Genomic DNA, 15,169 nt, shown 5'->3' with positions numbered 1-15,169 from the left:
GTAAATTTTCCTTTTAGAAATGTCCATTCACATATGTTGCCCATTTTTGAATTATTTGTCCTTTTATTATTGGCTTAGAGTTATTTTTTATCTAGTTTGAGTCTCATCAGATATATGGGGATATATTTTCTCCCATTCTCTCAGTTGTCTTTTCACTTTCATGATGTTATCCTTTGCAACACAAAAGTTTTACCTTTGATGAAGTCCAATTTATCTAATTTTTTGTTGTTGTTGCTCATGTTCTTGGTTTTATTTTATTTATTTTTTGAGATGGAGTCTCACTTTGTTTCCCAGCCTGGGTTACAGTGTTGTGATCTCGGCTCACTGTAGCCTAGGCGTCCTGAGTTGAAGTGATAGTTCTGCCTCAGCCTCCCGAGTAGCTAGGATTACAGGCGTGAGCCACCACACCTGGCTGATTTTTGTATTTCCAGTAGAGACAAGGTTTCACCGTGCTGGCCAGGCTCTTCTTGAACTCCTGACCTCAAGTGATCCACCCACCTTGGCCTCACTTAGTGGTAAGATTACAGACGTGAGCTATTGCACCCAGCTTTTGGTTTTGTTTCTGAGAAGACTTTGCCTAGCCATAGGTAACGAAGATTTAATCCTATATTTTCTTCTGAGAGTTTTATAGTTCTAGCTGTAACATTTAGATCTCTGATCTATTTTAAAGTAGCTTTTGTGTAGATGTGAAGAAGTCAACTTTGTTCTTTTGCACATGGGATATTCACTTAACCCAAACTGCTTATTGAAAAGACTATTCTTACCTTGGTTGAACTGTGTTAGCATCCCCTGAGGCCCACTCTTAGACCTTCCTATAGATCCATGAACCCAGCTCTAGAGAAAAGTACTGAATTAGTAGGAAGTCAGTTAGGATACCAAAAAAATTAAAGGGGAACGACATTGGTTTTTAAGTGGAACCTTGATTAAATTCTTCCTATTATCGTAGATTATCAATTGCTTGTAACAAATTACTCCTGAACTCAGTGGCCTGTAACAAAATCTTCCGTGGGTCATGAATTTGAGAGACTTAGCCTATGTAGTTCTGGCTTCGGGTCTCTCATGAAGTTACAGTCGGGATGCCAGCTGGGGCCACAGTCAAATTAAGGCTTGGCTGAGGATGGAGGATTTGCATCTAAGGTGGCTCACATGGCTGTGCAGAAAGTTTTAGCTCCTTGTCACGGATCCTACCCTCTCCATAGGGCTCCTTGAAAGTGTCTTCATGATACGGCAGCTAGCTTCCCCCAGAACTAATGATAAGAGAGTGAAGGAAACTAAAGTGCTTTTATGACCTGTTGGCCATTAAACATTGTCTCTTCTACCCTATTCTTTTCATTAGAAATGAGTCACAAAGTTGACCCTACGGTGCTGGGGGACTAGGCCCTACTTTTTCAAAGAAATAACAAAGAATTTGTGGATTTGTTTTGTTTTGCTTTAATAGAGATAGACTCTTGCTCTGTCACCCAGGCTGTAGTGCAGTGGGGCAATCATAGTTCATTATATCCTTGAACTCCTGGGCTCAAGCCATCCTGCCACTTCACCTTCCTGGGTAGCTGGGACTACAGGTGCCACCATGCCTGGTTAATTTTTATTATTTTTTAAAATATATTTTTATTTTTTAGGATCTCCCTGTGTTGCCAAGGCTGGTCTTAAAACCTTGACCTTAGGCCATATTCCATCCTCAAGCCTCCCAAGTAGTTGGGATTACAGGTGTGAGCCAGTGTACCCAGCTATGGACATACTTTAAATCACCACATGTTCTTGTCTGTTTTATTCAAAGTAAAGTCTAATTCCAAACAGCTAATGGGCCTTCATACTAGATGCTCACTTACTATTTAATAAAATGATCTCCAAGTCATTCATTTTTAAAATTTCCTTCTGTGTTCCTGATTCTGCCAATCTAAGCAGACTTAGTGTATTTTAGGATCGAAACAAAGTAAAGGAGCATATATATCAGAAATGTTACATAAATACGACAGGGAAATAACATGATTTCTAAAATGAAATAAGTATACGAAAATTTTCTATGCTATTACATAATAAATTTTCACAGTCATTTTTTTCCAATTCCTAGGAAGGAACACATAAATAGTTATCTTTCAGACTGTCTTTGAATACTTCCATGACCCTGCACACTAGCTGAAAAGAGTTTCAACCACTGCCAACAGTAGGAAACATTTTCAAGTTAGTCATTGCATTTGTAGTAAGATCATAGGAACCCATTTTAATACTTTGTAACCTTGGTTTCTCCTGCAAACTCTTTTGTAGGTAATGACTTTACATGAGTTTGGAACTGGTCTCTAGTGGGACATTGTGGGAGGATGAACACAGAAGAGCTGGAGTTATTGAGTGACTCCAAATACAGAAACTATGTAGCTGCAATTGACAAAGCACTAAAGAATTTTGAATACTCCAGTGAATGGGCAGATTTGATATCAGCACTTGGAAAACTTAATAAGGTATGTCTGTATTATCCATTTCATAAAAGGAGTAAAAATTAGAAATCTGTGTTTGTACTTGTTAGATTTCTCTAAATCTTGAAGTAAGAATGCAAAAACATAAATGAACTTTGGGTTACTCTTGGTAGTGCTATTTTTCTTCATGAGTTGCATGTCTGTATAGTCAAGTGTATTGTTAAGGCTTTAATTGAAAGAAATAACAGTGCTTGAAAAATACAGTTACCACTATGATTATTAACTATAAAAACGAGAAGGAAGGAAGCAACTATGCTAACTATGAGGGCTAGTAAATTTCTGTAATTGAACATCAGATATGATCCTGGAATTCCTGGCAGCAAAATGAAAACCTACAGATGGAAAGCAGAAATTCCTGTGTCCTTTCTGAATGGTATATAGCAGCAAGGAAACACTTTGTATCTAGGCAAGCTGTAGTTATAATTTGGTACTTTTTACAAAGGCAGTTATATACAAGCAGTTGGTTACGCCTTGCAGCTTGTTCTTGAGTGAGTCTTCTTGATATGTCTGTTTTTTATTCAGTTACTGTGGTGGCATCATTGATCAACTTTTGGCTCTTTGTTTGGACCTTTTTTTTTTTTTTTTTGTAAACATCAGTTTTTTTCACCTCATACCCATAGTTAAGGTTTTTTTTTTTTTTAAATTGTTACTGAATGTGAGTGTTTCTGAATACTAAAGGGGTTAGATAGGAAAGGAGTTGTTTTTCAATAACTTACTTTATTTTATTTTAGACAAGGTCTTGCTCTTTCACCCAGTCTGGAGTCCAGTGGCATCATTATAGCTCATTGCAGCCTCATGGACTCAAGGAATCCTCCCACCTCAGCCTTCTGAGTAGCTGGGACTGCAGGCATGCCACCATGCCTGGCTTATTAGTGTCTTTATTTTTTTAGAGACAGGGTCTTGCTATGTTGGCCAAGCTGGTCTTGAACTCTTGGCCTCAAGCGATCCTTCCACCTTGGCTTCCCAAAGTGCTGGAATTACAGGCATTAGTCACCACACCCAGGCAATCAAATAGCTTAACATACAAATAAGGAAAGAAATTTTTCTCAAAATATATACAAAATGTGTATGGGGAAAAAAAATACAAATAGCTTTTCCTCTCCTCTCACACCACTACAGTCAATGCAAAAGACTTCTATGACCCTAAAATAAGGGGTTATTTCTCCCTTACCAGCAAGCAAGCAATCAGTTCTACCATGGACACTAGCTTAATGTGCCCCAGTTCAATTTGGGTACTATCTACTGGAGATAGTATCAGATCCCACAAGGTTGAGGGCTGAGCCCCATAAAACTGCCTTCCTCTTTTGATGCCAATTACAAGCCCCAGGTTGTTTTACCTGTGCCTCTGACCAACTGGCTGTAAATCAGATTTCCACAATCCTTTCTTTAGGTTTTATTTGCTAGAGTGGCTCATAGAACTTAGGGAAACGCATTTACTGGTTTATTATAAAGGACATTACAAAGGATACAAGAAAAGAGGTACATAGGGTGAGGTATGGGTGAAGAGATATAGAACTTTCATGCCCTCCTCAGGAGTGCCACCCTCCAGGATCCTCCACATGTTCAGCTGGCCTAGAAACATATTTTGAGCCTTTTGAGACTTCATTGGATTGGCATGATTGAAGCATGGACAGCCGTGTAGAAATGGCCTCTCTGTGCAGCATTCCTTCCTTCTGGGTATGGGGCAGGACCCTTTCTGAAATGGGGGTCTTTTGACCTGCAATGCTACCAGGTACTCCAGAGAATTTCATTATGGCCAGCTCCAAGGTAGAAAGGTAGGAGAAGATTCCTGCTTTAGGGAGAAAAAGGAGATGAGAAGAGGGCAGGAAAAAGTCAGAGAGAAGTTGTTTTTTTGAGGCTTGCTTCTGAGGCCCACAAGTTCCCTAATATTATGAGCCAGGAAACATGGATGAAAACCTACACACACACTCTCACTCACAATACCACACCAGGACACTAGTTTTCAACCTGATATGACAGATAATCACTTTGATGCCCTAAAAAGAAAAGTTTACATTTTCAATATGCCAAGGATTGATCTTAAAATTTCATACAGAAGCTTCTCTTTAACATGTTAGAACTTCTGACGTTTATCATTTGAGGTTTGAATAATTCTTTATTTCTTTACAACATCCACAAGAACTTGCATCTAAAAGTACAAGTTTGCTTAAAGGTAGTTAGGTTATTTCTTTTTCTAAAGCAGGCGTCCCCAAACTTTTTACACAGGGGGCAAGTTCACTGTCCCTCAGACCGTTGGAGGGCCGCCACATATTGTGCTCCTCTCACTGACCACCAGTGAAAGAGGTGCCCCTTCCTGAAGTGCAGCAGGGGCCAGGATAAATGGCCTCAGGGGGCGGCCACATGCGGCCCGTGGGCCGTAGTTTGGGGACGCCTGTTCTAAAGAGTTCTGAAGAGTCTGTTTCTGAAGATATACTGGGAACTGGTATTAAAGACAAGTCATTAAATGATGGAAATTAATTTGCCTAATTAGGTATGTAATTCATTTTTTTAGATTAATCAATAGTCATGAAAATAGATTTCATGATATCTAGATAACTTAAAAGTAGAATACCCAAGTTATTAATGAAACTTAGCCAAAATTGTGATGGAAGAAGGCAGGGATTACATATGTGTATATATATACACGTGTGTGTGTGTGTGTGTGTGTGTGTGTGTGTGTGTGTGTATTTTTTGAATGTAGTCTAAACATGTTTTAGTATAAGTTTAATGAACCAGGAGATCTAGTGTGGACTCTTCTATTATACTGCTTTTGGTAGTCATTTCATTTATTATGGGGAAAAAAACCTAATTTTACACCAACCTAATATTTCGACCTCAGTTTATTCTTCTGTAAAATAAGACTTTGTATATTTCTTCTAAATTCCAGTTCTAACACAGTCTGCATTCATTCTCAGTCTTCACTTTGTGACATTCTATCAATACTTTAATACTACTTCTAGGTTCAAACTAAAGAATTAAATTTATTATAAGATCTTCTTTACTTAACTAATCCCCTTTGAGTGGTTGGTAAGATAGGATCTCTCTACAGAAATTTGGCCCAGAACATTATTTCTAAGGAAAGTTACGGTTGAATAAACAAAACAAAAAGTTGTTTTGTCCAATTACAAAAATAAGTTTATAAAAATAAATGGGCAGTTATAATCTCATATAGGTTTTCTTATAAGAATTAGAATTACTTGCTGTAATTTGAAATGCCAGGACAATGGTTGTACTTTTTCCAAGTATTCTAAGTATCTATGGTGAGGACAGACTTTATTTCAAACAAAGTAGCAAAAATAGATTGAAGGCTGATTCATGTAGCTATCTTCTCTCGCATCAAATATTACAAATTTACCAAAAAAAAAAAATCTAAAATGCCTCTCTGCTCCATAAATTTGTTGTGGAAAATATTATTTTTGATTAAAAATGTTATTCTGTTAACAGGTTTATTTTTTAAACAAATTAATGAAGTTCTTAACATTTCCTCAATTTTAATTTTAAATACGATATATATAGACAAATGTAACTGACAAAATAACAAAGATCTACAATGATCATTTTAAATAATATTATACTAGAAAATGGAAGTAAAATGAATGCAATATTTTGTTTTTCTCAACTACATTAAAATGCTTTCTTTAAGGTATTACAAAATAATGCAAAGTACCAGGTAGTACCCAAAAAGCTGACCATAGGCAAACGCCTAGCTCAGTGTCTACATCCAGCATTACCAGGTGGAGTTCATCGGAAGGCACTTGAAACATATGAAATTATCTTCAAAATAATTGGACCTAAGCGACTTGCCAAAGACCTTTTTTTATATAGGTAAGAATAATTTTACTATATATATATATATATATATATACACACACACACACACACACACACAAATAATATAAAGAAAATATATTGCTAAACTGTTATACTTTCTGCACTAAAAACTAAAAACTTGAAAATTTCTTAATTAGAAGTTTTCAGATATCACTCTTAAATATTTTGAGTTAAGTGAGTCAGAAAAATGTCTTTAATGTTCATTTTGTTTTGTTCGTTTTGTAATCGCTCCTTAGGCAAACTTAGCCATACCCATGATTTATTTTTTATTTTAAATTATATTGTATGCATTGAGATGTAACACAACATGATGTGAGATACCTAAAGACAGTAGAACAGTTACTATAGATAAACAAATTAACATAGCTGTTGTCTTACATAGTTATCTTATTTTTTGTTTATGTGACGGGAGCAGTTAAAATATATTCATTTAGTAAAAATCCCTAATAAAATATTATTAATTATAGTTTTCATGCTTTACATTAGCTTTCTAGATTTGTTCCTCTGTCATCTCCCATTTCCTCTTGCCCCTGTTAACAACTGTTTTCTGTATGCTGACTCCCAAGTGGACATTTCCAGTTCTGGCAACAGCTTTAAACTTCTGCTTGCTTGACGCCTCCATATAGATCTTTAAAGGCAACTAAAGTTCAAACTGTTGAAAACTAAACTTACTTCTTTTCCTATTAACCTGGCCTTTCTGCAATGTACTATATTAAAGCTCAATAAATGGTGTCACTATCTGTCCATTTATATAACCCTCAAATCCAAGAGTTACACTTGCTGCTTTGTTTTCCCCACCCACATTCTCCCACCTCTCATGTACACAGTCTGTTGTTGAGAGTTCTGTCTCTTAAGAGAAGAGATGTTAGAGTCAAACTACCTCTGTGATCTGGGGCCATTGTCCACACCTGTTTGTGTCATTACCTGCACAACAAAAATAAGATTATCAACCTCATAGGGTGGTTAATAGTATTGAAAGAGTTCATACATGTAAAATACTATGGGCAGCATATAATAAGTTCTCAGTAAATGTTAGCTACTATTCTGATACCTGTCTCAAATACATCTACTTCCCTGGACCTTCACTGGCAGCATGCAGTCTAAGGAAACATCATCTCTAGCTTGGGCTTTGTCACCAGCCTAACATTCGTCCACCATCTCTTCTGAACTCTTCTACCCTTTTCTCCACATAGTACCAATGTGATCTTTTTAATATATTAAATAATGTTACTCTCTTGCTTAAAACACTTTATTGACTTCTTTTCAGTACACTTAAGAAAAATTAGGGAAAAGCCTTTACCATGGCATTGAATACTTTACTTCCTGAAGTACTCTGACCCTGGCTCTGTCAGTGACCTCAACTCTTAATAAACTAAAACTAAACTATTATTATTTTCCCCCAATTTATTCCACTCAGATATATAGGTCTCTTTGTTTATTCTCTTTGCTATTCCCTTGCCCTGTAATTCTCAAATCCAGGCCTCTGATCAGATATCAGCTCCTCCAAAGACTTGTATAATTATCATCTGAAATGGCTCTTCTTCCACATTTTTGTCCCTAGTATTCTGTTCTATTGTGATGTGTTTTTAGGTAGGTTTTTTTTTTTTTTTAATCCGGTTGATATTTGTTGGACTCAAAAAAAGTCTATGAATTGGATAAAAAGATATGAAATAATGGCATTTGCAGCAACCTGAATGGAATTGGAGACCATTATTCTAAATGAAGTAACTGAGGAATGGAAAAGCAAACATCGTATGTTCTCACTCATAAGTGGGAGCTAAGCTATGAGGATGCAAAGGCATAAGAATGATACAATGGATTTTGGGGACGCAGGAGAAAGGGTGTAAGGGGTTGAGGAATAAATTTTGGGTACAGTGTACACTACTTGAGTGATGGGTGCACCAAAATCTAAGAAATCTCTACTGAAGAACTTAATCATGTAACCAAACGTGGCTGTTACACAAAAAGCCATTGAAAAAAATTTTGGAAAATTTTCAACCATTCTGTTTTGAGATTACCTTTACTGCATCTGTTCTCTCCCCACTTTTGGAACTATGTTTAAACATGTTATGTCTTACCACTACGGCTTTTCCATCTCTTAACCGTTTTTCAGTTTTCTAATTTTTTTGTCTCTCTGTGCTGCATTCTCAGGAATTTCCTCTAACCTAGTTTCCGGGTCCCTAATTCTGTCACCCCTTTTCTTAACCACTTAACTTTTCTTTTTAAACTGTTGATATAATTTACATACAGTAAAATGAACAGATCACAAGTGTTCAGAGTGATGTTTTGACAAATTTAGTTAATTTTGTAGCCACCATTCAAAATAAGATATGGACCATTCTTGTCAACCCAGAAAGTTCCCTCCTACACCCTTCTACTGAAAACGCCTACTATTTAACTACATATATTTCCCTCAGTCTGCAGCTTAACTTTTAAAACTTCTAAACGGTATCTTTGAAGAACCGAAAGTTCTTTATGCTGTCTTTTGAGTTTATTTTAATGAAGTCTGATTTATCAACCTTTTATTGAGTGGTCCTATTTGCTTCTGGTTTAAGGAATATTTCCTTGGTATATTGGTGTTAGAATTAAGAAATACAAAGGTGTTTTTCTGTATTGACATTGTATTTAGAAATTTAGTTAAGTTTACTTGTTCTTTCTAATAGCTTTTAGAATTTTGAGATATACAATCACACTATCTGTGAATAGCAAGTTACATTTCTTATTTTTGACTTTTAATAATTTTTTTTTTCCTTATTGTATTGACTAGGGTCTGTAGTAAAGTGTTGAAGAGAGTAGGGACAAGTATATTTTTGTCTTACTTCTCACTTCAGGTAGGAAATGTTCAGTCAACCTTCCATTTCTGGAATATATCCAGTTGGTTCATGATTTAGAATCCTTTTTGTATCACTGGATTTTTTTTTTGTTTGTAGTTTTTAATCTTGTTTATTTGTAGTTTTTAATCTTTATTTAGTAGAGAATGGCCATAAAATTAAATTTTTATCTAATTTTGGTTTCAAGTTTATGCTAACTTCATAAAACAAATTTCAGATTGTTCTCTCTTAGTCTGCTCTCTGGAACAGTTTTTATATCATTAGTATAATGAAATATTTAGAAAATTCTACCTGAAATTTGTCTTCATGGGAAGATTTGTAATTACAGATTAATTTCTTTAACAGATATGGAACTATTCAAATCTGTTTGTCAGTTTCAGTAAATTTTTTTCTCTAGAAATTTACCAATTTTTACTAAATTTTTAGGTGCATTGGCCCAGAGTTCATAATATAGGTCTTTCTTTGTAACACGTAGGATCTATAGTAATGCCTCCTCTTTCACTCTTGATGTTGGTGACTCAAGCCATCCTTTTAAATTTTGTTAGCCTTTTAAAAACCAGCTTTTAGTTTTACTGATCCTTTCTACTGTGTATGTGTTTGCTTTCTCAGTTCTGCTCAGTTAAGCCTTCTCTGACCACCCTGTTTAGAACCCGCTTCTGCTCCAATCTCATTGTTATTCCCCTGTACCTTTTTGTCCTCTGCTGTTACATTTATCACCATCTGATATGTATGTATGTGTTAAGACATACAATAACCAAGCAATTAAAATACATTCATATATACTCTCCAAAAAAAAAAAAAAAAAAACTTTATAAGGTTAAGGAGCAGGGATTTCTTCCTGTGGTTAAGTGCTCTATTCTCAGTATCCTGAAGAATTGACAGATAGTAGACCCTTAATGAACATTTGTTTAGTGAATAAAGAAACACGATTTGCTGTACTCAATTCTTAGATATTTTAAAATATTATTAAAGAGAAATTAGCATGGAAATATATTTAAAAATGAGCATGGATGTCTTTTTTTTGCGGGGGCGGGGGGGATGACAAAGTCTCACTCTGTCCCCCAAGCTGGAATGTAGTGGTACAATCTCAGTTCACTGCAACCTCCGCCTCCCAGGTTTAAGCAATTCTCCTGCCTTAGACTCCCAAGTAGCTGGGACTATGGGTGCCTGCCACCAATACAAAAGTACAAATAATGTTTGTATTTTTAGTAGAGACGAGGTTTCACTGTGTTGGCCAGGCTGGTCTCAAACTCCTGACCTCGTGATCTGCCTGCCTTGGCCTCTCAAAGTGCTGGGATTACAGGCGTGATGTAATCCCACACCCAGCCAAGCATGGATGTCTTGAAGATAGTATGTAAAGCCAGTTAAAGTATTTTTAATAGTAATAAATAATACATTCCTAGAGTGATGTTAAGAAAACTCAGCATTGCTGAATCAGTGTTGCATGTAATTATCTAATAGTTGATAGATTTTCCTTTCTCAAGGCAAGATTTACATAATTCCTGCCTGCTACTTTTTAACTCTTAAGAGAAAGTTTACCTTAAGCAACACAGTTATTCTTCAGTTGTAGTGTACCTGTTTTTATCCTCAGTATGTTATGTAAGATTAAATTCTAGAATACTATTTCTAAGTATGGCACATATTCTTGTACACATGCACAAACAAATGTTATGGAGTAAATTACATCATGGTTCTATACTACTTCGAAGTATAGCTATTTTAAAAACCAAAGTTTATGTTAAATGTGGATACATTTATTTTTAATTAATGATTTTTTTCATCTCAAGGTTTATGGTTTAACATAAATACAAATACTTTTAAAGTTTTATAACCTATTACATGATAGAGTACCGTATTGCCTTGTCAAGGTTTTTAATGTGATACAGTGCACAAAGATGTTACTAAGAAGACTTTAAGTGGAGTTTGAATGCATTAAAATATTTAGATGGGCATGTAAAGTAAGTTTTTGGTAAAATGTTAATAACATACAACATGATTCAGCAGTGCTTAGTTTTCTTAGCACTATCCTTTGAATGTATTATTTATTACTATTAAAAATACCTTTACTGGCTTTACATACTATCTTTAATGTCCTACAGTATCTGCAAACTAGACAGATACTGTAGAGTCATCAGCATTTAGGTGGCAGTTGAAGCCAAGAGAATAATTGAAATTGCCTAGGCACATTGTAAGTAACAAGGAGGGAAAAAGGAAAGAGGGCATTTTGAGAGTATTTAGGAGTCTCAGTATTTAAAGATTAGGTGGGGTAAAGTAGCCAGTGAAAGAGAGTCAGAGATCGGAAATGTACTAAGAGGCTGGACTCAGTGGCTCATGCCTGTAACCCCAGCACTTTGGGAGACTGAGGTGGGTCACCTTAGGTCAGGAGTTCAAGATCAGCCTGCCCAACATGGTGAAACCCCATCTCAACTAAACATATAATAATTAGCTGGGTGTGGTGGTGAGTGACTGTAATGCCAGCTACTAGGGAGGCTGAGGCATGAGAATCACTTGAACCTGGGAGGTGGAGGTAGCAGTGAGCCAAAGTTGCAGTGAACCAACACTGCACCCCTGTACTTCAGCATGAGCGACAGAGACTCCGTATCAGAAAAAAAAAAAGAAAGAAAAGAAAATATACCAGGAGACAGAGCCATCCTGGAAGTCAAAAGGGAAGAATACTTCAAGAGAATGCTGTAGTTAATAGTATCAAATGTTAAATAAAATAGGATAAGGGTTGAAAATAGAGCATTGGATCTGGCAATTGGTAGACATTGGTGACCAAAATGAGAACAGTTTCAGTAGAGGGGCTAGAAGTATTGTGATTGATTAATGATGGAAGGTAATAAATAGAAGAAATGCGTGTGTGTGTGTGTGTGTGTGTGTGTGTGTGTGTGTGTGTTTTGTGTGTGTGTGTGTGTGTGTGTGTGTGTGTATTTTTATGTATGTATGTAATAACAGTTGATAGAGGATGGTGGCTTTAAACCAGAAAGTTACTTAGAATAAAGATTTTGGGGCCGGGTGCAGTGGCTCATGTCTGTAATCCCAGCATTTTGGGAGGCTGAGGCAGATGGATCACAAGGTCAGAAGTTCAAGACCAGCCTGGCCAAGATGATGAAACGCTGTCTCTGCTAAAAATAGAAAAAAAATTATCTGGGCATGACAGCAAGTGCCTGTAATCCCAGCTACTCAGGTGCTGAGGCAGGAGAATTGCCTGAACCTGGGTGGCAGAGGTTGCAGTGAGCTGAGATCATGCCACTGCACTCCAGCCTGGGCGATAGAGTGAGATTCCATCTCAAAAAAAATAAAGATTTTGGGGTTTGGTTGTTGCTGTTATTTTTTTCTCATTTTAGAATTTTGAGGAAAGATGTGAGTACATTTGTATTAAAAAGCAAAGTTGTCAGTTGAGGCAGAAAGATAGAAATTACAGAAAAGAAAAAAGGTAATAGATGAAGTAGGTCTCTGGATAGGCAGATCATGGCCCTGGGGCACATAGAAAAAAAGGTACCCTGGAAGAGACTGAGAGACTATGACTGTATCTTTAGATCAAACAGTACCTAAAATGAGAGATGGAAGAGTAGAAAGCTGAAGCCATTCTTGATGATTTCTAGAAAACTGAAGCCATTCTTGATGATTCTATTTTTTATAAACTAGGAGCAAGAGAGATTCTTAGTTCATTTGTTCATCACTTGCTAACTACAGGACATGGTGCTTGAAATTTAGGATACAGAAATAAAAAGATAGTCATGGTTTTCTGATATTCACAGTCTGTTAGAAAAGATGTACATTGCCGGGCGCGGTGGCTCATGCCTGTAATCCCAGCACTTTGGGAGGCCGAGGCGGGTGGATCATGAGGTCAAGAGATCGAGACCATCCTGGTCAACATGGTGAAACCCCATCTCTACTAAAAATACAAAAAATTAGCAGGGCATGGTGGCGGGTGTCTGTAATCCCAGCTACTCAGGAGGCTGAGGCAGGAGAATTGCCTGAGCCCAGGAGGCGGAGGTTGCAGTGAGCTGAGATCGCGCCATTGAACTCCAGCCTGGGTAACAAAAGCGAAACTCTGACTCAAAAAAAAAAGGAAAGATGTACATTAAGCAATTCAAATAATAAATGTTTTAGTAAGTATTGGGTACTATGAGAACATCAAATACGGTGCCTAACCTAGTCTGATTAGGAGATAGTCTCCCTAAGGAAATGGCTTCTTAGGCTGAGGCCTGAAAGTTTGGGAATCACCCAGGCAAAAAGGCTATAAGTAAGAGATTGGAAATTATATCTGTCAGAGCAGCATATGGAAAGGTATAGACACTAAAAAGAGCATAGACGGTTCTAAAAGAAACTAGAAAGGAATTCTTCAGTATAGCTGGAGCAGAGGTTACAGGAGTAAAATTGGTGAGTGTATATGTACTGTACGGAGGTATGTAGTATTCATTTCTTAAAAGATGTTAAAGGCCACATTGGCAATGGGAAATCAGTGAAAGGTTTTATTGAGAGCTGCTTCAGGGCAATAATGAAGCAATACATGTTAAAACATGAAGAGCAAGATATGATAGCAGCTTCTAGATAGCTATCTAGTGGAGATACAATTTATTATATTCAAAAATTATCTAGGAGAGTGACTTGCAGAGAGAACTTGATGACCTGATGACTGATTGTGGGTTAGAGTAGAAAATTTTTTCTTTTGGATCTAGGGTCTCGCTCTGTCGCTCAGGCTGCAGTACAGTGGCATGATCACAGCTCATTGCAGCCTCTACCTCCCAGGTTCAAGCAGTCCTTCACTCTCAGCCTCCCAGGTAGCTGGGACTACAGGCACATGCCACTGTACCCAGCTAATTAGATTTGTTTTTTGTAGAGATGGGATCTCACTATGTTTCCTGGGCTGGTCTTAAACTCCTGGGCCCAAGCAGTCCTCCCACCTCAGCCTTCCAAAGTGCTTGGTTTACAGGTCTGAGCCAACTTAGCCAGGTTAGAGTAGAAGATTTTTAAAGCTACTGAGGAGGCTGAGGCAGGAGGATGGCATGAGTCAAGGATGAGTCCTAGATTTATAGCTTTTGATCAGCCAGATAGAAGCCAGATAGATAGTGATATTTTAAAATGACAGTTATTACAGGGAAGGCATGTGTTTTGCTGGGGCATGTTGGGGAATCCTGTTTTGGAATTGTGAAATATGAGAACTTTGTGAAACAGGTAGGTAGCTATTGGGTTTATAAGTATAAAACTTAGGTGAGAGAAGTGGTCTGCTTTAATGGATGTAGTCATTAATACACAGGTATCATTTTAAGCCAATCAGTATAACTTTTTAATCAAAAATAAGTAAAATATTTATACATATAATTGCATATGAATTAGTATTTTATAGTTATTTTGCTTCCCTCTCCCTCTTTGTCCTTATTTTTTTTTTTTTTTAACAGTTCTGGATTATTTCCTCTTCTTGCAAATGCTGCCATGTCTGTGAAACCAACATTGCTCAGTTTGTATGAGATATATTATCTGCCTTTGGGTAAAACACTGAAACCTGGTCTACAGGGATTGCTTACTGGTATTCTTCCTGGCTTAGAAGAAGGATCAGAGTACTATGAGAGGTAAGATCGTATTTGGTGCAGTTAGGTAATTGAAGTCATGGATTTGTCAGCAAGCGTCTTTAGGTAAAAATGTTTTAACATCACAAATGAATTATTCTAGACAGTTCAGTGTATCACATGAGTAATTTTATAGCAATAAAACATTATAGTTTATCTAGTCTGTGTATCATACAGAAAACATAGCTAGTGTTAAAAGCATAGACTTCGGAGGTAGATGTACTGAGTTGAAGTCCTGTCTGTACAGACACTGATCTTAGGCAAGTTTTTTTAGTGTCTATGAACTTCAGTCTCCTCATCTTTAAAATAAACGTAATACCTATTTCTTTGTGTTATTTTTTTTATTGCAACTATTTTAATATTCTATCCCTTAATCCTCTACAAGCTCACTTAAAAGAAGAGAAAATATTCATTCAGTGGACCAAACAACACAATAAAGTTTCTTGAGGAAACCCTTGCAATT

At 36.7% G+C, this 15,169-nt stretch overlaps 1 protein-coding gene across 19 annotated transcripts in view; it reads left to right on the top strand.

Annotated features, from left to right (window-relative positions):
• DOP1A (DOP1 leucine zipper like protein A) overlaps positions 1 to 15,169 on the top strand; it is a 98,709-nt gene that overhangs the window by 18,825 nt on the left and 64,715 nt on the right. For all 19 annotated transcript variants that reach the window (XM_074397751.1, XM_074397753.1, XM_074397747.1 and 16 more), the window contains 3 exons: positions 2,266 to 2,456; positions 6,115 to 6,296; positions 14,539 to 14,709. In XM_074397751.1, coding sequence (XP_074253852.1) covers positions 2,319 to 2,456; positions 6,115 to 6,296; positions 14,539 to 14,709 — 491 coding nt within the window. In that variant the 5' untranslated portion in view covers positions 2,266 to 2,318. The remainder of the gene's footprint in view (positions 1 to 2,265; positions 2,457 to 6,114; positions 6,297 to 14,538; positions 14,710 to 15,169) is intronic.

The sequence above is a fragment of the Saimiri boliviensis genome, chromosome 4 (assembly GCF_048565385.1).
Source record: "Saimiri boliviensis isolate mSaiBol1 chromosome 4, mSaiBol1.pri, whole genome shotgun sequence".
NCBI classification, from domain to species: Eukaryota; Metazoa; Chordata; class Mammalia; order Primates; family Cebidae; genus Saimiri; species Saimiri boliviensis.
Note: the sequence above shows the minus strand (reverse complement) of the source record. Positions and strands in the feature narration are given on the sequence as shown.